Below are 24,570 nucleotides of genomic sequence, written 5' to 3'. Positions count from 1 at the left end.
ATGGACAGAAGCTACAGACTCTAATCTATGGCTACAAAGGTCCAAACCCCCCCCTCTCTTACTCAGGAATCTGTAATCTGTGAATATATTTCCAACTTTACCGAACTGCTGAAGTTCACGTGTAAATTTGTGGTGAGTTTTCTGCCTGATCACAAGTGTTTCAGTTATATTCTGTTATAGAGTTTGAATTCTCACCTGCTATCTGAATTTAATGTTTCTCTTTACATAAATTAAAATAAATGAACCATAAACTGGTGCAGTAACATTCATCAGAACGCAGGAAATAAAGTGTTTACTGCTCAAACTTTTCATGAAATTCAGCATTATTATTATTATTTCAGCATTAAAGATAAAATTAAAATAGTGTTAAAATCTTGTCTATTGTCTTGTCTATATAGCGTAATATAAAATATATAGATTTATAATATTAATCTTGTAATGTAATCTTATTTTAAAAGTCCAGTTCTGACCCGCCCATTGCCGACCCCTGCTGTAAACACATGGGCGCCAGTGCTGGACGGGAAAATGACTGGGTCGGTGCTTCGTGGCACTCTGCATCGGGTGTAAGACAGGGACCCTAAATGTGTTTATCATATGTCTGGTGTTTATAGACCCTAGAGACATCATGAAGTTCATGTGTTAGAAGCAGGATAAATAGGTAAGTGTGAGGGTTTGAGCGACTTTGAGATGAGCAAACTGTGATGGCTATAAGACTGGGTCAGAGCATCTCCAATGGTGTCTGCCTCCTGAGCCCAAACTGGAACCTGGTTCCACAGGAGAGGAGCTTGATAGCTGAACGCTCTGGCTCCTAGTTTACTTTTGGAGACTCTAGGAACCACAGGTGCATTCTGGGAGCGCAGTGCTCTGGTGGGGTAGTAAGGTACTATAAGCTCTTTAAGATAAGATGGTGCCTGACCATTAAGAGCTTTGTAGGTAAGAAGAATGATTTTAAATTCTATTCTGGATTTTACTGGAAGCCAATGCAAAGAAGCTAAAACAGGAGAAATATGATCTCTTTTCCTGGTTCCTGTCAGAACACGTGCTGCAGCATTCTGGATCAGCTGAAGAGTCTTAATGGACTTTGTCGAGCAGCTTGATAATAAGGAATTGCAGTAATCCAGCCTAGAAGTAACAAATGCATGGACTAGTTTTTCTGCATCATTTTTAGACAGGATGTTCCTGATTTTTGCAATATTACGTAGGTGAAAAAAGGCGGTCCTTGATGTGAGACTTAAACGACATGTCCTGATCAAAGATAACTCCAAGATTCCTCACAGTGGTGCTGGAGGCCAGGGCGATGCCATCAAGGGAAACTATATCTTTAGATAATGCGTCACGGAGGTGCTTAGGCTCCAGAACAATAACTTCAGTTTTATCTGAGTTTAACATTAGAAAATTACAGGTCATCCAGGTTTTAACATCCTGAAGGCACATTTGAAGTTTAGGTAACTGATGAGTTTCATCTGGCTTGATTGATAGATATAACTGAGTATCATCTGCATAACAATGAAAGTTTATGGAATATTTCCTGATAATATTGCCTAAAGGAAGCATATATAAAGTGAAGACGATTGGTCCAAGGACAGATCCTTGTGGAACTCCATGACTAACTTTGACATGCATGGAGGACTCATCGTTAACATGTACAAACCAAAATCGTGTGACTGTATTGTCATTTGTTAAATGTTAGTGTCAAGTCAGCTTGTTGGAATGGCAGTGTGATGCCAGACGCTCTGGTGTCTTCAATTTGTCCCAAGGGAGACAATAAAGGCTAACCTTATCTTCTCTTTGTTGTATGACTGAATACTGACACTTGTCCTGTGAGTGCATTACATCTTTTTGTTTGGACAAATAAAGTCATCTTCAATCTTCAATCCTACCATATCTTGTCCTGCTTATCATCCCCATTCCTATCAGCGTGTGTGTCCACCATGATGGAAATTTGCTATTTTACTGGATTTTACTCTTTTACCTTAAATGCTGCATAATTGTAGGCCTATGTTTCATTGATCGTTTTCTTATGTTGCAGCTAGGTCAAGGTTCCCATGGGAAAGTAGCTCCTTAGAGGCTTTCTTATCAGACTGTCCTTGATAGGCCTTCATCTCAGGACAGTTGATTCATACTCCCAGACTGGTTGCACTCACCATTTGCCACAGGATTAGGTAAAAGTAGGGATGAGAAAATAAAAAAGAATGTGAAAGAGATTAGGCATGCACAAAATGGGGCAGAGAAATAGAGAGAGTAAACAAAGATCGAAACTTCACTTCCTGTTATAGTATCTTACAGCAGCTGACAAACCTCTCAACAACAGTCTTCTCAGCTACAGATGACATGGGCTAATCAGCTGAAATGTTACTGGCCAGATACCAAACATGTGACTCTTTTTTTCACACGAGGCTACATGCTTGGCAGCTACATTTTACATAAGCCACACACACACACACACACACAATTGAGTAACTTGACTAGGCATACCTATGTGTTTTTTTTACTTTGTTGCTGACTGCATTGTGCAAAGTGAAAGCAGTGGGCACATATAATACAGGAAACATCTTCATACACTCTGGCGGTCATGTGTCTCTGAATACTTGTCACTCCAAAGTTACTTCAACTTTGACAACATGGATGGTAAGTTGACCCTTTCATACTAAAAGTGTTGTTCTGAGCTAAACCTCTCAGTACTGGCTAAAATGAAGCAGGTAACTCTTATGCGCTTTCTTTATTGAACTGTGTTTTGTCCTGCTAGAGCTGAAGCGCTGAGCTGTTGAAGACAGCGAGACAATGCAAGCCTTTTTTAAAAAAGAGATAATTTATATGGACTGCTTAAACTAAATGAGAATGTGTTATCGTCAAAACAAATGTGATTGCAGGAGTAATTGACTCTGTTCTGACACGTGTTTTAAAATTATCTAAATGGTAAAGAGTCTGTTCCCCTCTCTCTGTAGGCCTGCAGATGTACAAACATTCAGGAAGCAGCTTCTCATTTTTAGTCAGAGCTGATGCTCGCTTTAACCTGTTTAAATCACAAGACAAAAAAGCCTGTAAAGTGTGGTATATTAATGGTCTGTGGTCTACCTGTATGAGAAGCCGCCCAGACCAAAATTGAATACTTTGCTTACACATACATATATACTGTAATTTGTAGGTGAGTTTATATTGTTGGACCGTAATTGGTAGAATTACATAGTCTATACCAGGGGTATTCAATTAAAATTCTAAGAGGTCCAGTCACACAAAATTTCATGAACCAAAGGTCTGGAACATCAACTAACTTGCGTTATCATTCAGTAGCCTACCATAACGTATAGCCTAGTTGTATAAAAATTTTTCAACTACTGACTTTCAACAATATTTACAGTTTTCACATCAAACTGATGGGATACTAAAAAAATAAGTACTCTAATAATAAATTCTAAATTTAAGTAATCTAAAGGCTGCATTTAAAAAAAGTTCCTGTAATTGTGCGTCTTAAAACAAATGTATTTTATTTGTTGCTCGATTTCACATTTTTGAGTAATTGAAGTGTAGTCTCAACCAGTTCTATAATTAACACTGAACACATCTTAACAAATGAACAGATTTAATAACTCCTCTTCGTTTTCATTCCCTCTTATAAACCACTTCCCTACTTTCTCTTGTTCAGTGAGAAACGTGAGCTGTGGCTAGGACTGGAGATATATGAGATATTCTGGTTCTGAACTGCCTGTGGGAAGAATGTACATCTGAGAATCTGTACATTCTTGATTAAAAGCCATGTGAAGTCTCTTTTCTCTTTTGGAACACATGCAATTGGTCTGTGAGTTTCCTGGGCTGCTAAACCAGGACAGTAAATGCTAGAAAAGCTGCACGGGTTAAAATAGAAACGCTCCGTCATGAGGTAGTTATTCTCAATAATAGATCGATTGTAATAATAATAATAATAATAATAATAATATTTATTTGTAGAGCACTTTTCAAAAACAAGTTACAAAGTGCTTTAACAAGTGTAAAGACAATAATACCCAAGAGACAATAATACAAAAACAATACAAGATAAAAGCATGAAAACATTGAAAAGACTAAAATGCACGTTTAAGATAAATATAAAATTAGTAAAAATACAATAAAATAAAAGGGATAAAATAAAGTAAAATAAGATCGGGAAAGGCTCTCCTAAAGTCAATTCTAAAACATACTGGGAGCCAGTGTAATGAAGCTAAAATAGGAGTAATGTGGTCATATTTCTTAGTTCTGGTTAAAAGCCTGGCAGCTGAGTTCTGGACAGTCTGGAGTCGATCAATAGATTTTTGGGTTAAACAGGTGAAAAGGCTGTTGCAATAATCCAGGCGTGATGAGATGAAGGCGTGTAAAATGGTCTCGGTGTCCTTAAAAGTTAACATAGATAGATTTTTTGCTATATTTCTAAGTTGATAAAAACATGATTGAACAAGCTTTGTGGTGTGCTGTTCAAAATTTAAATTACTATCAAACCAAACACCGAGGTTCTTTGCCACAGGCTTAATGTTATTTACTAGGGAACCAGCAGATGGCAGTATTTGATTTGCCATCTGCTGAGACCCGATGACCAGGATTTCTGTTTTGTCTGAGTTCAGTTGGAAGAAATTATTTGACATCCAACTTCACAAAGGCAGTTGTTAAGTGAACTCAGCATTCCAGGGTCTGTGGATCTGACGGGCAAGTATATTTGTGTGTCATCAGCATAAATATGAAAAGAAATGCCATGTTTATGGATAATATGTCCAAGGGGAAGCAGATACAAGGAAAACAAAATGGGTCATAAGACCGACCCCTGAGGTACACCATATTTGTCTATGAAGATTCTCAGTCATCCAGGTCATAGTTATCCAACAAAGGTTAAAGTCAAGTGCAACTGGACTTGGTTGAAGATACTGGAAGACGTTTCGTCCCTCATCCAAAGGACTTCTTCAGTTCTGACTGACTGGCAGGGAAACTCAGCTATTTAACCTCAGTGGGGTCGTTGGCCCGGGTCATCGATACCGCTGGTTCGTTAGTGTTCCTGGTTGCTGTGACGACAGTCGTTACAGTCGTTAAGACTACCTGTGGCCAAGACTGAACGACCATTGTTGGTATCTTCACCTGAGGCCAATAGGTTACGTTTGTTGAGTTTCCTGGGAAGTGATGAAAGGACAGCACTGTAAGTGGGGGATAAGTGGTGGCGTAGACCCCCTCCCCTGTTCAATGACGGCTTCTCGACCCGGGTGTAGATGCTTCCTTGACACCTCTTTCAAACCATCCATCTTCTCTGTCTAAAATGTGCACCTGGTGGTCCTCAAACGAGTGTCCTCTGTCCTTCAGATGTAAGTAGACTGCAGAGTCTTGACCTGAGGAGTTGGCCCTTCTGTGTTGAGCCATGCGTTTGTGTAGTGGTTGTTTAGTCTCCCCAATATACAGGTCTGTGCATTCCTCACTGCATTGGACCGCATACACTAGATTGCTTTTCTTGTGTTTGGGTGTGCGGTCTTTGGGGTGTACCAGCATCTGTCTTAGTGTGTTCTTGGGATTAAAAAACACAGGGATGTTGTGTTTGTTTAAAATCCTCCTGAGTTTCTCTGATACTCCAGACACGTATGGAATCACAATGTTGTTGCGTTTGACTTTCTTTTCCTCCTCCCCTGTAGTTTTGATCTTCTTGGATATTTTGGCTGTTTTCACAAAGGTCCATTTAGGGTATCCACAGGCTGTAAGTGCCCCCTTTAGGTGGTTCTGTTCCTTCTCTCTGGCTTGGGCGCTTGTTGGTATGTTTTCTGCTCTGTGATGCAGTGTTCTCATGACCCCTAGCTTGTGCTCCAGTGGCTGGTGGGAATCGAAGAGAAGGTATTGGTCTGTGTGTGTGGGTTTTCTGTAAACACCAATATGCAGGCTCCTGTCCTCTTCAATGTGTACAGCGCAGTCCAGGAAGGCCAAACTGTTGTTGTGAACATCTTCTCGTGTGAACTTGATATTACTGTCCACAGAGTTGATGTGTTCTGTGAAGGCTTGCACTTCCTGGCTTTTTTAATTTTGACCCAGGTGTCGTCCACATATCTGTACCAGTGGCTCGGTGCTGTTCCTCTGAAGGAGTTGAGGGCTTTGTTCTCCACTTCTTCCATGTAGATGTTTGCCACAATTGGGGATGCCGGTGAGCCCACGGCACAGCCATGACACTGTATGTAGAATCCACCGTTATACTGGAAGTAGGTGGTGTTTAGACAGAGGTCGAGTAATTTACAGATCTGGTCAGGGCTGAGGCTAGTCCTGTTGTCCAGGGTGTTGTCTTGTGTTAGCCGTTTCCTTACGGTTTCTACTGCTTCTATGGTGGGGATGCAGACGAACAAAGAAGTCACGTCATAGGATTCCATGGTTTCATCTGGATCCAGTTTCAGTCCTCGAACTTTGTTTACAAAGTCAATAGAGTTTTGGATGTGGTGAGGTGTGTTTCCCACCAAAGGAGCTAAGATGGTAGAAATGTGTTTAGCAATGTTGTAGGTGACCGAGTTAATGCTGCTGATAATCGGCCTGAGTGGGGCTCCTTCTTTGTGTATCTTGGGTAGTCCATAAATGCATGGAATGGCTTCTCCAGGATACAAACGGTAATATTGTTCACGGGTGATGTTGTTGTCCTTCTGTAGCTGTTGTAGACATTCTATTTTTCTTGTATGCGCTGGTTGGGTCTCGTCTCAGTGTCTCATACGTGTTTGTGTCCATTAATAGTGTGTTGACTTTGTTCTGGTAGTCAGCTGTGTTAAGGACTACCGTGCATCTTCCTTTGTCAGCAGGTAGGATAGTTATGTTTTGATCCTTGCTCAGAGATGTCACAGCTTTCCTTTCTTGGATGGTGAGGTTGGAAGGGGGGGCCTTCGCATTAGAAAGGGGTGCAGATACCTTTAGTCTGAGCTGTTCCGCTTCTGTTTCTGTTAATTTGTTTTTCCTAATGGCCGATTCTGTGGCTGTGATGAGGTCTACTATAGGTAGTTGCGGTGGTGTAATGGCAAAGTTTAATCCTTTTGCCAGAACGTCTTTCTCTGGTTGGGTGAGTTCGCTATCTGACAAGTTTTTCACCCATCTGTTGTATGTTTCATGTGTTGTGGGGTTGTTGTCCTTTCAACTCAAAGACAATTCTCCTGTTCTGTTAGTGCAGCTTGCTCTGGACTGTAGGTTTTGGAATTTCCAGGTCTGTCTTTCTTTGCTCTTGTTGTGCTGAGATAGCTGTGCTTTCTTGATGAAGTCCATGACCTTTCCCAGTGCTGTACTGGGCAGATATGTATATCTAGTTTGTGGTGTATGTTGTCCAATTCTTTGTTCAGGGCTTCAATTGTGAAATGTATCTGTATCTGTCTCACTCTCTCATTCAGTAGCTGGTGTTGCACTTTCTCCAGGATTATTCCGGCTCTGTGTCCTTTAACCGTGGAGCCTAAGTGTAGGCTGTTGGGAATAAGTTTGTGTTGTCGGCATCTCAGGTTAAATCGTAGATGGTTCCTGTAGTCTGCAATTTTCCTGGCTGTCCTTTCATACTCCCATACCAATCTGAGGGTGTTCATCCCAAAATGATTAGCAAGATGTGTATGAAGATTCTCAGTCATCCAGGTCACAGTTATCCATCCATCTTCTCTTGGTCTAAAATGGTGGACCACCAGGTGCACATTTTAGACAGACAAGATGGATGGTTTGAAAGAGTTGTCAAGGAAGCATCTACACCCGGGTCCAGAAGCCGTCATTGAACAGAGGAGGAGGTCTACGCCACCACTTATCCCCCACTTACAATGCTGTCCTTTCATCACTTCCCAGGAAACTCAACAAACGTAACCTATTGGCCTCAGGTGAAGATACCAACGATGGTCGTTCAGTCTTGGCCACAGGTAGTCTTAACGACTGTAACGACTGTCGTTACAGCAACCAGGAACACTAACGAACCAGCAGTATCAATGACCCTGGCAAACGACCCCAATGAGGTTAAATAGCTGAGTTTCCCTGCCAGTCAGTCAGAACTGAAGAAGTCCTTTTGATGAGGGACGAAACGTCTTCCAGTATCTTCAACCAAGTCCAGTTGCCCTTGACTTTAACCTTCGTTGGATACACCATATTTAACTGGACAGAACGAAGAGACATAATTTTTTACAGACACGCAAAACTTCCTATTTGACAGGTAGGATGAAAACCATTCTAGGGCAGTACCAGAGATCCCCACCCAGTGCCTCAGTCTGTCTAACATGATGTTGTGATCAATGGTGTCAAAAGCAGCGCTAAGGTCCAGGAGTACCAGGACTGAGCACATGCCTTCATCAGCAGACATTAAAAGGTCATTGGTGACTCTAAGCAGGGCAGTCTCAGTGCTGTGGTACTTCCTAAAACCAGACTGAAACTTTTCAAATAATTTGTTATTTTCCAGTACAGTGAGTAACTGTTTGGACACAATTCTTTCTAAAATCTTTGCAATAAAATTGTAGGTCCATGTCTGGACAGTACGGCGGCTGGGTCCGGATCCGGACCGTGGTCCGCCTATTAGTGACCTCTGGTCTATACTATATTCTTCAATAATATGCTTGTGGGCCATCTTTTATGTATTGACATCATTCATAATTCTGTTATGCAAATGCAGCTATTTTATAAGATTATATAAAAAAAAATTTATTTTGATGTTTGACCAATTAAGGTTTTTGTTGTGGGCTAATTGAGCTAACGTGTAGGTTCTTACATATGAAAACCACTAAAAGACAAATACAGTACAGTATCATTGATGGCAATTATTTTATTTTCTTTCAGTCCCAAATAGAAGAATTGTCATCTTGGGAAAAACTGGAGCTGGAAAAAGCAGCCTGGCTAACACCATATTTGGAGAGAAAAAGTTCAAGATTGATGATTCTCTCAACTCTGGAACAAGTGAATGTAAAGCAGAAACCAAATCTATCAATGGAAGAAGCATCACTTTGATCGACACGCCTGGTTTCTTTGACACTGATAAATCTGAGGAGGAGCTGAACTGTGAGATAGTGAGCTGTATCACAAAGTGTGCTCCTGGTCCTCATGCTTTTCTCATTTTGCTAAAAATAGAGAAAGCCACAGAGCAGGAGAAGGCTGTAGTGAAACAGATATGCCAATGCTTTTCTGATGAAGCTTTCAAGTATGCAACAGTTATCTTTACTCATGGTGACCAGCTCCCTAAAGGACAGAAAATTGAGAAATATGTCCAGAACAATAAGTTCATGAGGGATCTGGTGAAGAAATGTGGCGGCCGTTGCCACGTCATTGATAATAAATACTGGAATGAAAACCCAAAGGATGAATATAGGAGCAACCAGTTCCAGGTGGAGGAGATACTTAAGTCAATTGACAAGATGGTGATGGAAAACAATGGGAGCTGCTACACCAATGACATGCTACAAGCAGTGGAGGAAGAAATACAACAAGAGGGGGATCAGATTAGACTGTTATCAGGAGACAAGTCAGAGAAAGAGATCAGAATGCTGGCTGAGGTCAGAGTATCCACAAAGCTTTCAGTCAGGTTAGCAGGCATAGGAACAGGTGCATTGTTAGGAGCTTTATGTGGTGTAGGAGTGTTGGTTGGATTAGTGGTCATAGTTGTAAAGAACATAACACCAATTCAAGCTGTAACCCAAGCGATGGCAAAATTATTTGGAGAAAAAGGAAAAGCAGTAGCAGCAGCAACAGCAGCGGTAGGAGATAGAGCAGCAGTAGCAGGTGGAGTAGCAGTAGCAGTAGGAGCAGTACAAGCAGGAGAAACAGCAGCAGTAGCAGGTGGAGTAGCAGCAGGAGAAACAGCAGCAGTAGCAGGTGGAGCAGCAATAGGGGGAATAGCAGCAGTAGCTGTGATAGGTACATCTGCTACAGTGGGAGCAGTTATGGGAGGTTTTGCAGGATATCATGCAGCTGAGGGAGCAGACACCTCACTGGAAGCAGTAAGAAGGTCAGCAGGTGCTGTCAAGAATGGAGCCCTGTCTGTCTTAGATAAAGCAAATGATTTTATGGAGAAAAAGTTTCAGTCAAAACAGAGTTAAAGGTGTAGTAATATTTAGGAGGAACTATTGACAGAAATGCTATATAATATCCATAACAATGTTAGACCTTACATAATGAACCATTATGTTTTTGTTACCTTAGAATACACCACGGGTCCTCTTATATTGCCATGTTGCGCTACCATGTTTCTACAGTAACCAAAATGGACAAACTACTTTACAGAGTGTGTTTCGTCACTATGTTGAATAAATACAAAAAAAAATCAGAAGCAGTATTAGTAGTAGTTGACTGGTTTATTGGAAGTATGACGAGACAAGCAGAGGACCACACGTAACCACACGCAAGTTAAAGGAGACCTATTGTACTGCATTTCCAGTCCTTTATTGTTGCTCTTTGACTCCTGTATGGCAGCTTTCCATGATTCAAAGTTCAAAAAAAGCATTTTCTATATTATACTGGCACTCAGGCCTTTATTTCAGCATCTGTCTGAAACAAGCTGTAGATGCTCCTGTCTCTTTAAGCCCTAATGGGGCTTTCACACCTAAAAGATTTGCAGTTCCCATGTGCAGATGGACTGCTTGCTGTCTTGTCCTCCTTTCCTGCTGGCAATTATATAATGTTTGCATAACGAGGTTGTTTATGTGGCAAATTTGAACTAACCTCGAGAATAGTTGGTGCAGCAAGTAGTAATGCCATAATAATAACAATATAGTTGATATATAGTAATGATATTAAATACTCATCCCTCATTCATTCATTCTTGTACCAGCTGAACTGTTTACAAACCAGTCAAGTATAGGGAGATGCAGCCCACATAAATGATGACAACAGGACGCAGGTCTGTCCTATAGTCCTAAAGTCTTTTAGTGCGGTAGCATAATTGCAGTTTGAAACCAAACCAAAACTAACTGAATGTATCAAAATGTAACAAAACATGAACTTTGGTTTGAACCTTGGTGCACTGAACCTTTAAACCCTTTAACTCCGAGAACAGTTCCTCTTAAAACACCTCTAACCTCTAACATGCACTTCCTGTGCTCTTCTTCTTCTGTCCCCTTACAATTAGCTTGTATTGATTGCACTTTTTGTTAAATTATACTTCTTCCCAAGGTATTTACCCCATTGACGCGATATGTCCTCATACTAGTATTTATTATTGCTCTTACTAGTATGTATTGTCAGATGTAATTCTTGTGCTGTAGTTGATGCTCTGTTGATGCTTCTATGTTGTTCCTCAAATGTAAGTTGCTTTGAATAAAAGCGTCTGCCAAATGAGTAAATGTAATGTTAATAGCCGTGACTCTCGAAGGAGGAGAATATCTTGGTCTAAACAATATTTAACCATTGAGCCGATTGTGTTTATTCATATGTAATACCCTTACATAACCAGAAAATATTACTTTCTTTATATTTTACTTTGTTAGACAGGCCTTCTGAGGCTCCAGCAAAAAAGTTCTTTGTGGATTGAAATGTATCACCAAGGCAACTGTGAACAATGAATGAATTAAAACCTATGAAAGTTTTACTTTTGCAAATTTTTATTCGTAAGGTAATTGATTTATGAATGGTGTATTGGGATAATTATAACTATAATATAATAATTATATAAATATTTTTAAAACTATTAGACGGGCGGCAGTAGCTCAGTCTGTAAGGACTTAGCTGGAAATTGGAGGGTTGCCAGTTCGAGTCCAGCTAGAGTGAAAAACATTGAGTTTCCCCTTGTGGGATTAATAAAGAGAGAGAAAATATAGATGACATTCCATGAAACTAATTTTGACAGCTACTTCCGGTCCCGCCCCTTAACCGGATATGTGTGTGTAACTGATAAGAGGGGTGCGTACATCCTTCCATTGTGTGTTTTTGACTGATAATTGGAGGAGGTTTTTTATTGATTTAAAGACTTTATTAAGTAATAAAACATGAACTTGAATGAATTAACTAGTAGGTGTTTATGGCAATAAATTTATCATTAAAAAAGTATAGCAGTGAGTTATAAGTAAAGGAGGAATCTCCGGGGCCAGCAAAGGGTCAGTAGGAGGTTTCTTCATTGATTTGTAATCAAGTCAGTCAGTAATGGAAATTTGAAATTTCCATCACAACAGTAAAGCAGTAAAATGGTATAACGGTGAGTAAAAATGAAACAGCATTATAAATTACCTTCAACAGCATGCAGTAAAATAAGAGTGAGTTCCAAAATTAAACTTTGTAAAATCTTTGCTAAGGCTTTGTGTGACCAACTTATTACTCATTATTAAAGAACTAAAGAATAAATTGAATTAATTACAGTAAAGCAGTAAAATGGTATCCTATTTTTATCAGCCGGAGACAAGAGTTTGGAACTACATACTATATAATAATCTGGTTGTACCAGAAGCAACGGTCCCCAACCCCTCACCAGTTATCTCCCACATGCTGTCACATACAAAGAGGATGGGCAGAGTTAGCCAATGATAAGAGACTAGGAGGGGTTACCATAGGCCAATGATGGGAGTCTGCGAAAATAAAACAAGAACATTGTCTTCAAGAAAGAGGGCAGTTGGATCCTTGAACAGCATCTACCTTCCAAAGAGGGGACCTCCATGCGGTGAATTTTTTTCAGCTAATGAGTGTTTGTATCTCTTAAAGACTTTTTGTTTCTTTCAAAAATGGAAATTTTAACATCATTGTTAGTAATATTTAAACATTTCTCTGTGACACAAATATTACAAAAATATTCAGGTCCACTTTATTGAGAATTTACAGTTTTACCTGTTATTCAGAAATAACTTGGATGCATGTACAAATATCAAGGATTGCAGTATTAGCAGCAAAAGGTACTTTATCCAGGGATCAATTATATAAAATGTCTTATTACACTAGTGCAGTCATTTAAACTTTCTCTTAGGGGAATTCAGGTTTGTCTGTGGTGGTTGGTCATTTTTATGACCTTTGTGGAATGGTGAAGTAGGCCTTTTTAAAGGGCCTTCATCTTTATCTTATTTTGTATTTGCTCTTCATAATTATAAAATAAGGACTACAAGGCTCAGCAGCAAGATCCTATTTTTTGTAAGTAATCACTAAAACAGGTTTATCAACTTTTAAAAAACCATTGGAATAATTCTGTGTATTTCTGTAAATATTGTGAAATGAAATTGACCAGTTATTACGATCAATTTTGCAATGTACTTGTTTCTTCAATCTAAATTTTATAGGATTGCATTTTATTTATTGACTGCATTACAGAAACGTCCATTGTTGGCTGGCATGTAATGACACGGAGTTCCCTCTTAGTTCCTTCTTAGCTAGCATGGAGCGACACTCCAGCATGGATGAATAAAAGAATGGGGTATTTCTATTAAGAGAATATTGTAATCTAAACTAAATATTTAATTTTTAGTTACACTTACAAAATAAGGACAATTCTTATGTAGCAAAAAACCCAAAACTACAAGTGTTAACAGCGTCCAAATAACTCTAAATTTAGTCTTTCAATAACATATAGACTATGTCCCTCATTCTAAACTAAAGCCTTACTCATAACTAAGTCACTAGTCATGCTAACAGGCCTCCTCTTTCCCTTTATTAAAAAAAGCTAGAATAATAAAAAATTAGTTTACAACTTCATCAACTGGAAACTTCAAGAGCTAAAGTTTGATCCAGCTGCCTTTTGCTAATTAGGGTTAGACTATTACAGAGGTCATGAAATCCAGAACCCTTCCCTTGGGGATGAAGTATTCAAATGCTAGTTAGCTACTTTGTTGACATAACAGGACAGTAGTTTTCTGTTGATGAAAATAAAACAGAAGGTTATAATAAATCTCCTACAGGTAAAAGAATAAAAATCAGCTTCTTTATTTTGGCTCAACTGTGATCTGTGCTAATAACATTTATTGCACGTTCCAAAGCTCGACAGGAACCAGCAGCTTCAACAACAAAACTCTGTAACAATATCTATCATATGGCTTTTTATTTTTTATGTAATGCCCAGATTTACCACGGGGTTCTTGACTAGCCAGAACAGGATGTTCAGCAGTCTTACACTGTTTCATTGCATGTCTTGCATTCAACCATAGTGGCTAGTTTGTCCTTGACAATAAGGTTTTAGTAAAAAGTCTCATCACTGCTGCGACCTCTTTTTTGAGACCATGCTGTTTCTATTTTTTTTCTAGTGTCCCCTTCCATAGCATTTTTTCAGAGACACTACAAAAGAGGAAAACAGATTGCCATCGATAACCCAAACTCTAGGGTTAACTCATAATTTTCATTACATTTGTTATGTAGTAAATCTACAACTTCAAAGCAATTTAAAGTAGGGATGAACCGAATCAACTTTTTGTCTCCTGGTTCTGTACTGGTCTGATATCCCAACTCACGGTTCTGGTGCTGGATGAGACCATGTGGTGATCAAATGCCAATGCTCTCTCGCTTCCCCATATCTAAAATATGTAAAACTAATACCGCAAAACTCATCGGGATCAATCTTCTATCTGTAAGTTAACATGTTGCAAATTTTACCCTTGCTACTAAGAGTTAGTACATGACACGCAACATTAGTCCTCATTTTCTGAGCTGCTTTCTGAGCTACTTTTGTCAAACTTTGTGAGGCTGTATTTCAGCCGCACAATGAAAAGAAAATGTGAAAATCTAGTTTTGGGGAGAAGTCTGTTTTTTGCAAGTGATAAGCTAGCCCCGAATCACACCATCAAAACTTCTAGTTTCACATTTAAAAAATCCTGCCCCCACCTTCATACTATATACTTGTTTTGTGAAGCACATGCAGGAAGGGGGGGGGGCATGTCCCCCTCATGTCCGACGGGTATGCTTCAGCCCCTCTGAAGTTCAGCTCACAGCCGCTTCAGAGGGAATGAAGCATCCTGGAGCAGAGAGACAGTCAAACAGAGCGAAGTGTCTCTGAGCGAGGGGGACAGAGACAGCAGAGAGAGAGACAGGTGTCTGTGTCGCGGTCAGGTGATCATGTTATTCTCTTACTACTTTGCTTCGGACTGTTAACCGTTTGTTTCTGAGCGAGGAACGACAAATAAGAGACTTGAGATGGATCTTTAACGAAATGAGACCTGGCATCTGAGCCCTCAGACGTCAGTAAAATATGGCGTGTTGCACAGATGCAGCATCACCAGCTACCAGCACCAATTCATCCAGGTTACAACGACAACGACAGTTTCATCATCAGTCACTGTACTTTTGTAATAACATGTATACATAATGGGCATTATCTATTTATCTATATGTGTGTATAGGGGGGGGGGGGGGGGGGGGGTGTTCAAATGAAACCCAGTTTTCATACGAGACCCATAAAGTTTTTTCCAGATTGGATAAACTTAACCTGAAGAAAAGTCTTGAGGCTGATTGAAAAATGTGTAACACAGCTCTATTATTGTTTTGTGTAAACTGCTTCTGTATTGAACATTATCTCAATCTGTATAAACATGAAATGACTTGTTGTTACTGATTTACCGTATTTTATATTCAAATGAATTGATTTTAAAAGACGTTAAAATAAGAGTCTTTACAGTCCAAAAACTAGGTGTTGAATCAGTCCGATAACCACTTTCTATACTTTACTTTAATATAAAAACCTCATTAGGAATGTTTGTATGACATTAATGCTTTTATTCAACAGCTGAAAGTAGATGGCAAGAAATGAAGATAAACAGATTTGGAGCAGCGTGCAGTCGCTACTTCACCTGGTGAGTAACAAGTAACAAAATATAAAAGACAACTCTGCAACACAAACTGACTGACTGGGAGAACTTTCACCAACACACTGTAGTGAAACTATTGTTCCAATAAGAGCACTTTTATATGATCTTTAAAATCAGCTTTGAAAATGTTTCCTGAGAAAAGAACATTCAACATGTTGGTTTGACCTGATGAAGACGTAAAAATGTAATAAAAAATGATAACTTTAGCTTTTTCATAAGAAAACAGGGGTAAATGATTAAAATGCATTATTACAGAACATAAACATAAAACACATCATTCTTTACGTAATGGATACAGAGCGGTAATGTAGTTGTAGCTGAACCAGAGTCTGTGAGACAAGACAAGCCTGTATTATATGTATTGTGTTGTGTTATAATGTATATTACACTCTATAATACAGACTTGTCTTTAGTGTAGTGTTTCAGAAACAGCATTTATAATAATAAAGCAGTCAACATTGCAACAAAGTGAACAAAACATTACATTTATCATTACATACCTTTTAAATTAAAAAAAAAGATAGACATTATAAGTGCAGTATATATGTTTAGTGTATTTAATAGGCTTATAAGTGAGTAAAGGCTTTTTTACACAGGGAACAAAAAAAAAACTACTACTACTAAAAAACTACTTTTACATAAAGTCAGAGACAAATATTCTCGATCTGTGTTCATTCCACAATAAAATAAAGCTTAGCCTCGATTCATTCGTTGTCATGAATGACAGCGAATGAAATGGTGCAGTAGTGTGTAAAAAACAGTTTTAATTACATTACATGCATTTTAGCTGAAACAAACCCGCTCTCACCTCATCACACTCTGGAGACAGGCTCGTTATTCTAAGTGTTCAATCCTGTGCAGAAAAAAAATCCCATGTCCTCTGGGTGGAGACAATGTTAGTGTAACAAGTGTAAATGCTGAGCTTTAGTTCTTAATCAATCATCAACAGAATCTAGTGTTAATCATATGTGATACATGGTATTTAATACAATATTTATAATACCGCCTGGGCCTGACGGCTTCGCACTCGCAAACTACTGGACCAATTTCAAAAACATTACTCAGACACAAAAACATTAGATTCAGAAGACTGATTGATTTTACAGAAGCTACATGTGCGGATCCTTTTTCATATTTTCACTTCTGTCTTCTGTCGGTACAGCTTCTGCCTTAAATGTTTTACATTGACCACAAGAACCTGCAGAAAAGAAAGTATATATTACATAAATTCAGCTTTTATATAATGTACAGAAATGATTGGTGGCCTACACATACAGATTTGATTTCAGCGTTACCCTGAGGTCCACCTCCAAAACAAACTGTGAAATCACATTTAACAATATGTGATCATTTCAGCTTCCACCACTACAGAAACCCACTGTGCTGCCAAATGAAGCTCTCTGCTCACACAAGTCTTTGTTAAAAGGAAAGTTTAAGAGCGTCGTCAAAAGTAAGAGAGGACCGGGGAGAGCGGGGAAGTGACACGGTGCTGGCCGGCGGAGAGCTGCTAAAGTACGGGGATGTCTCGGAGAAAGAGCCGGGAGCAGCGCTGCAGGTTTTGGACAAATAAACACCCGTAGTCGGTCGGATTCTGCTCTGACCACTACGTCGTTTACTCGCAGGAGGAGCTCAGAGTTAACTGCTTTTTATTAAATTAGCTTTTTACTTTTTGGGATTACAACGTTGATCTATCTTCACTGGAGCTTCTCAGCAGCTTCTGTGCACATCCGGTTCCAGTGTTGTTTTTAGCGTCATTAGCTCTGTCGGACTACGACTTCATATTTATATTTAAAAAAACGGACAAAACTGGACATTACTTGGAGAAAAGACAGCGAGGATGTTGAACTACCTTCAGAAAATATGTTTGTAACTTTATTCCAGCTATCGTTGTACTTCACTGTGAACAAGTTAGCATAGCGTAGCCCTGATCGACCCAAACTCCATTCAGAAAACAAACATTTTAGAAGTTGTTGTCCTGCTGTCTTGCTGACAGACGTGACAAAGCATGAATTCATATGTTTAACAAATCTGCATCATGTTGTAGTTATTTCAGCATCAGTTTGACGCGTTTATTGCAATTAAATCACAGCAAAATGTTTACTTTGGGTTCATTTAGCGGTAGTAATTTACGGGTTGTGTTTATTCGCGTTGTGTGCGAACACTTGACAATTGTCCAGCAATAAATCCCGCACGAGGAGATTGTTGGAAGGATTAAATTTGCGTTGTATGTGAACACAACATAATGGGGAACACATTTAAAGGTTCAGTGTGTAAGTCTTAGTGGCATCTAGTGGTGAGGGTTGCGAATTGCAACCAGCTCCTCACGGTGCATTCAAGTGCTCCTAGGATTGTCCCATTTCCCGAGTTGTGAAGTCGTTCTTCCGACTTCAGTGTGTTCATGTGCTCTTAAATCAGAATGTGGAATCAACATGGACGCTACTACAAAGATGTGTTGCATTAACATTATCAGAGCATATAAACAACAAGACATCTAGTTCACTCTACATGGACAGAAAACTAACCGTTATAACCAGGGCTGGGAGGGTTACTTTAAAAATGAAGTCCGGTACAGTAACAAATTACTTGAAGTGAACACGGTATGAACAGGACCCAACACAGTCTCAGAGACCAACAGGGAATCCAGTACTGAGATGATTTACACAGAGCTTCTGTGATAGCTTTACTTTTTGCTAAACCGCTAACTTTTGCCTATCTGCCTGAATCTGTGGCTGGTTAGCTCGGTCGGTTAGCCGTGATGTTAGGGGTTCAATTAGATTAACGTTACTGAGCCCCGGGTGCTGAGAGCCAAACCCGGCAAGAAAACCACCACGGTTCTGTATTCCCAGTGGTCAAACTGGCTGTCGGCCTCGGAGGCCGTGCTCGGTCCTGGTCCAGCTGCCGTGTTCACTCACAGGGAGCTGGAACCAGTCCGCACAGAGTCTGCATGATGGGGTGGGGGCGTAAACACACATTCGGAGCTACTGGCGACTGTAAATGCAAATCCATGTCCATGCATTTGTTACTAGCCCATGCATGTGTTCCTTCTAGGCTGGATTACTGCAGCTCTTTATTATCAGGCTGAAAAAGTCTGTTAAGACTCTTCAGCTGATCCAGAATGCTGCAGCACGTGTTCTGACAGGAACCAGGAAAAGAGATCATATTTCTCCTGTTTTAGCTTCTCTGCATTGGCTTCCAGTAAAATCCAGAATAGAATTTAAAATCATTCTTCTTACCTACAAAGCTCTTAATGGTCAGGCACCATCTAATCTTAAAGAGCTCATAGTACCTTACTACCCCACCAGAGCGCTGCGCTCCCAGAATGCAGGGTTACTTGTGGTTCCTAGAGTCTCCAAAAGTAGACTAGGAGCCAGAGCGTTCAGCTATCAAGCTCCTCTCCTGTGGAACCAGGTTCCAGTTTGGGTTCAGGAGGCAGACACCATCTCCACATTTAAGAGTAGGCTTAAGACTTTCCTCTTTGATAAAGCTTATAGTTAGGGCTGGCTCAGGTGAGTCCTGAACCATCCCTTAGTTATGCTGCTATAGGCCTAGACTGCCGGGGGATTTCCCATGATGCACTGAGCTCCTCTCTCCTCTTCTTTCTCTCCCTCTGTATGCAACCTCATCCCATTATTGCATGTTACTAACACAACTTCTCCCCTTTCTGGTAGTCTTGTGCTTTCTCGTCCCTCTCCTCTCTCCTCTTGTCACTTCCTGCAGGTTTTCTGGCTCTGGAGCTGTGGAGTCTGGATCTGTGGTTGCGGGTCACCTGCTGCCCCCGTGTTCCTGCTCGACACCCTCTGCTGCAACAACTATTGTTACTAGTCCTATTGTTATTATAGTTATTATAATCATTAACATTACGATTGTTACCATTAACACTATTATAAATATCTGTACCATTTTTCATTTAGTCTATAGCAACATCACCTTTACTGTCTGTACCTCTGTGTGTATATTGTGTAGGCTGCCCCCCCCCACCCTGAGTCATGGTTCTGCTCGAGGTTTCTGCCTCTTAAAGGAAGTTTTTCCTTGCCTCTGTCTCCTAGTGCTGCTCTTGGTGGGAACTGTTGGGCTTCTGTAAATATCATCATAGAGTACGGTTTAGACCTGCTCTTTTATGAAAAGCGCTGTGAGATAACTGTTGTTGTGATTTGGCGCTATATAAATAAAATTGAATTCGTCCCTCCCCAGCTTTGAGTTTTTACAGCGTTTTATGTTTCATGGAAACTTTCTGCTTAAAGTAAAACCTGATTTTACAAAATGTACCTGTAATCTGATTAAATCTATTTTTCTGTACTGTAACGGATTACGCCGTTACACATAATCCGTTACTCCCCAACCGTGGTTATAACCATATTACACGTTTGAAAAAAAAACTCTCTTTATTGCCACCTATGAACCTTTTGAATTTCAGTCTAAAATTACCCAAATACAGCCACTGTTAATACCAAGCTATTACCTGATTATTACTTTACGATTACATGTTATTACTTATTAGCTTTTATCAAACTATTACATATTATTACTGAGCTGTAACGTAAAGAGCTACTGAAACTTTTCACGCAGCCAAAATTAAATCAATTTTTAAATATTTCAGTCACAAACCAGATGACATCAAACAAACACAAATAATGAGCGAGCTTTGACTCAGAGCTGATGTTTCAACTCAGAATACTATTTTTGAGACATTTTCAAGTGTATTCAGTCATTTTAAGAATCAGGACATAACAGCACAGTTTGTTTTTACGAATCCACTTCAGGAGATAATCAAATCATTTAAATGGTGGTCAGTATCAGCAGACAGGCAGAATATTCAGGACTTTTACTTTCAAATGTTTCCAGAGACAAAATGGAAAAACAAGAAGTGAACGATGTTCAAAGATCTGATTAAAGAAACGTGAAGAAATAATTGGACATTTTTAAAATCAAAATGTCAAACCATCCATTTAATGGGCAGTTAATATTTACAGCTTGTTATATTTATTTTAAACAATCAGAACGAGAACAAAAGGCCTCATGAATAAATAAAAGCTGGATGGAATTTGGTTTTTATAAATGTAAATATAAACATAACGGCCGCTCACCTGCTGGTACAGACCCTGTTCTCTATGTCATAATCTCTCCCTCCCCGTTTTCATGTCTCTCTTTAGCTGCTCCTGTCCAAAGGCAAAAAGATCAGTTTAATAAAAAAACAAACTTCTGCACATGATGGATGTTGATACATTTTATAAACTGTTGGCGCACATTTAAGTTGTTTTGCACGCGTGTTTCAGGCGTGCTGTTTCCTTTGGCTTAAAATAATAAAATAAAATAAAATAATAAACTTTCAAAAGTCTGAACTTAACGTCGGATATGCCAATCCATTTATTAACATAACAAAAAATAAAACATTTATTCAATAATAACTTAACTCAAGTCAGTCTCCATAATTACACGCCGTGCCTCACGGTTAAAAACCATGCACCTCGCAGTGCGCCACACCTGCACTAATTACCCAATGTCTTAAGTAGACTTGTGGCTGCACACAGCGCCAACCCATGACTATACACAGAATGGCTCAAACACAACCGGCCCCTAATTGTTCATGGCAATACAAGACATAACAATTATAAACATATACACGTATGGAGACATAAATGCAACAAAAACATCTTACAATAAAAACAACAAACAAATAAACGAACAAATAAACCCCTATTTGGTGTGTTTGTTCACTTTTACATTGACTGTTCTACCAATAGGCCTAATTTTGTCACTGGTCTCTCAATTATGTTTGTTTTGGTTTTGATTTGCACAGATCTAACTATGCCCGATTTGTCCGGAAAAGATTTAATAATTCTTCCAATCATCCAAGAATTTCGTGGTGCAGTAGCATCCGCAACCAAAACGATATCTCCTACTGTAAGATTACGTTTTGTTTTGTTCCACTTTTGTCTCTCCTGTAGAGTAACGAGATACTCTTTTGTCCACCTTTTCCGAATAAATCTGAAAGATACTGAGCCTGTTTCCATCTTCGTCTTACGTACTGGTCTCTTTGATCAAACAGGCCTGGAGGCAAAATTGGTTTCCTTTTCAAAGTAAGAAGATGATTAGGTGTCAGGGGTTCTAAATCATTAGGATCCTCAGAAACTCTCGTAATTGGTCGGTCATTCAAGATTGCTTCGGCTTCGCATAAGACTGTGACTAAGGTTTCATCAGATAAAGTCTGTAGATGTAAAACAGATACCAAGACCTTTCTGACCAGTCTGATCATGCTTTCCCAAGCACCACCATGATGTGAAGCGGTAGGTGGGTTGAACGTCCATTTGATGTTGTCATGAATTAAAGTTTTCTCAATTGATTTGTTGTTTAACTCTGTAATTGCTCTTTTTAGCTCCTTCTCTGCTCCTGTGAAATTTGTGCCATTGTCTGAGCGAAAGTGTGCTACGGGTCCTCTTCGGCATATGAATCGACGAATAGCACTGATGCAAGAGTCCGTGTCTAATGAGTGCGCCACTTCTAAATGAACTGCCCTGCTGGCCATACATGTAAAGATAACTCCATAACGTTTCATATAGGAACGCCCTTGCTTTACCTCAATAGGCCCAAAATAGTCCACTCCCACATTAGTAAATGGAGGTAAGTCCGGAGTAATCCTTTCTTTGGGAAGATCAGCCATTTTTTGATCACACAATTTTCCTTTGTGACGTTTGCAAAAAGTACAACTTGACAAGATTTTTCTTGCTGCAGCATTGGCATGTGTGACCCAGATCTTTTCTCTCAATTTGGAGAGGATGTAATTTCTCCCACCATGCCTTGTTTGTTCATGAACATTTTTAAGAATTAACATGGAGATGTACTGATCTTTACACAGGATGACTGGGTGTTTGCTCTCTTCGGGCATTGTAGTCCTGGACAATCTTCCACCTACTCTTAACAGTCCATCCTCTAGAACGGGATTCAGCTTGTAGATAGGGCTACACTTTGTTACAGGTTTTCCTGTCCTTAGTGCACAAATCTCTTTGTCAAATCTTTCCCTTTGACAGAACTGAAGGATAGCATTTTCTGCCGCTAATAGATCCTCAGTTGATATACTGTCTCGTCCTGATGACTTTCTGGCTTCCAACATTTTCTTGTCCACATAACAAAGATCAGCCATTTCAACCATCACAAGTTGCTTTCTTCTTTGACTCAACTCCAATAGAGTCTTCTTAACCTTGAGTAACCATGCAACTGCAACCTTCAACCTTTTCCAGTCAGAGAAATATGTGATGAGTTGATTGGTTGCATTATCCTCTTGAATAGTTATTGTGTTGGTAGAGATCTCCAGTTTGACCTCTGGATCATCCTCTTCTACTGTGGATTCTACTTCATAATGTATCCACGTTTCTCTTGCTTTCCACAGGAATTCTGGACCTGATAACCACGTTTTGCTGTTCAGAAGCTTGTGGACTGTCAGTCCTCTAGATGCGTCATCTGCAGGATTTTGTTTTGTGTGAACATATCGCCACTGTGCTGGGTCTGAAGCTTCCCCAAGAAAGCTTGCGTATTCTTGGTGGAACTTCTCATTTCTTTCCATTTTCCTTCTTAATCCAGTGAGGCGCTGTTGAGCAATACAACGATTGTTTGGCAGTGTCACTTTCTGAGCTTTGAATGGCAATTTTAAACTGTAATGTCCGTCTTTTAAGTTTACAGATTGGGCCATTATTTCAATGAATCTTGCCTCCTGTCTTGACATTTCTTCTCTGTCGTCGGCGATTTTTTCATTGAAGTCACTTTGGTACTGCTTCTCCAATAGCAGCTGAAGTGATTCCACAGATAATCAGTTAACAGCAACACTATGACCACCATTGTCATTCATGTCTTTGCAATCCTTTCCGAAGCCATTGACCACCCACCCCAATAGAGTTTTAACAGCAAAAGGACCCTCACCTTGACTATTCACAATTTCCCATGGTTCCAGCAACTTTGAAGCATTAGTCCCTATTAATAACTCCACATTAGCATCAATTTCAGGGATTTCAATGTGCTCAAGGTAAGGCCACTGTGTAAGGTCCTCTTTTTGATGATGTTTGCTGTATTCACTGGCATCGATTTCTGTGTGTAAACATTTGGAAGACTGTAGTACCTTGTACCATTAAGGCTAGCTATTTCAAGTCTATTCACAATGTATGTTGACACTGATGTCTTTGGGCTCATCATTAACAAACATATTTTTGACTTTGTCCCAGTGAGATTAAGCCTATGCATAAGAGCTTCAGAGCAGAATGTGGATGTTGAGCCATTGTCCAGAAAAGCATAGGTCTGAATCACCTTGTTGCCTTTTTGTGCTTTTACCTGAACTGGCAGGATGGAGAGCATTCCATTGCAACCGGCCCCGGTCTGGCTCCCAAATGTCTGAGCTGACACAAGCGTATGGTTTACAGCTGGTTTAGTTTCACTGGGGTTCATTGATTTGTCCAATTGTTTGACATGAATGTGTAAAGCTGTTGGATGGCTCTGTTTGCACTTTGCACAGATTTTGCGCTCATCACAATCTTTGCTCAAATGCCCAGTGTTGAGACAACCAAAGCACACTCCTTTTTCCTTTAAGAAGTTGATCTTTTCATGATGTTTGTTATTGGCAAATCGTTGACATTCATCCAGACTGTGATTTTGTAAACAGAATAAACAATTGATGCTGATGTTGCTGTCCCTATGCTTACCTTCCTGTGTGTCCTTGTGTTGTACTTTGCGAACAGCGTAGACGTTTGTAGCAAAGTTGTCTCGCTTCAACTTAGACTTTGCTGTATACTCATCCCTTTTAACATGTACTCTTTCAGTAGTTTGAATATCACCAAAAACAGGATCAGACAAGATTTTGACTTGATGTTCCACAAAGTGTACAACGTCATTAAAGTTTGGTCTGCGG

The 24,570-nt window shown here is 39.6% G+C and overlaps 2 protein-coding genes across 2 annotated transcripts in view; one reads left to right on the top strand and one right to left on the bottom strand.

Annotated features, from left to right (window-relative positions):
* Positions 1-2,411: 2,411 nt before the first annotated feature.
* On the top strand, positions 2,412-11,112 carry LOC119886060 (GTPase IMAP family member 7-like). Its single transcript, XM_038696547.1, has 2 exons — positions 2,412-2,628; positions 8,761-11,112. Exons 1-2 carry the CDS (start codon positions 2,622-2,624, stop codon positions 10,011-10,013), a joined length of 1,260 nt encoding a protein of 419 aa, XP_038552475.1. The 5' UTR covers positions 2,412-2,621; the 3' UTR covers positions 10,014-11,112.
* Positions 11,113-15,565: 4,453 nt separating this feature from the next.
* The window catches only part of LOC119886073 (butyrophilin-like protein 10), a 72,775-nt gene continuing 63,770 nt past the window's right edge, over positions 15,566-24,570 (bottom strand). The window contains exons 6-7 of the mRNA XM_038696587.1: positions 20,765-20,836; positions 15,566-16,878 (exon numbers count right to left, since the gene is read on the bottom strand). Of these exons, the coding sequence (XP_038552515.1) occupies positions 20,787-20,836 (50 nt within the window). The 3' untranslated portion in view covers positions 15,566-16,878; positions 20,765-20,786. The remainder of the gene's footprint in view (positions 16,879-20,764; positions 20,837-24,570) is intronic.

The sequence above is a fragment of the Micropterus salmoides genome, unplaced genomic scaffold (genome assembly GCF_014851395.1).
Source record: "Micropterus salmoides isolate LMB-PRFRI ecotype aquatic unplaced genomic scaffold, ASM1485139v1 Ms_hic_scaffold_4, whole genome shotgun sequence".
Lineage (NCBI taxonomy): Eukaryota > Metazoa > Chordata > Actinopteri > Centrarchiformes > Centrarchidae > Micropterus > Micropterus salmoides.
The sequence above is the reverse complement of the archived record's forward strand: the minus strand, read 5'-3'. Positions and strand labels throughout refer to the sequence as shown.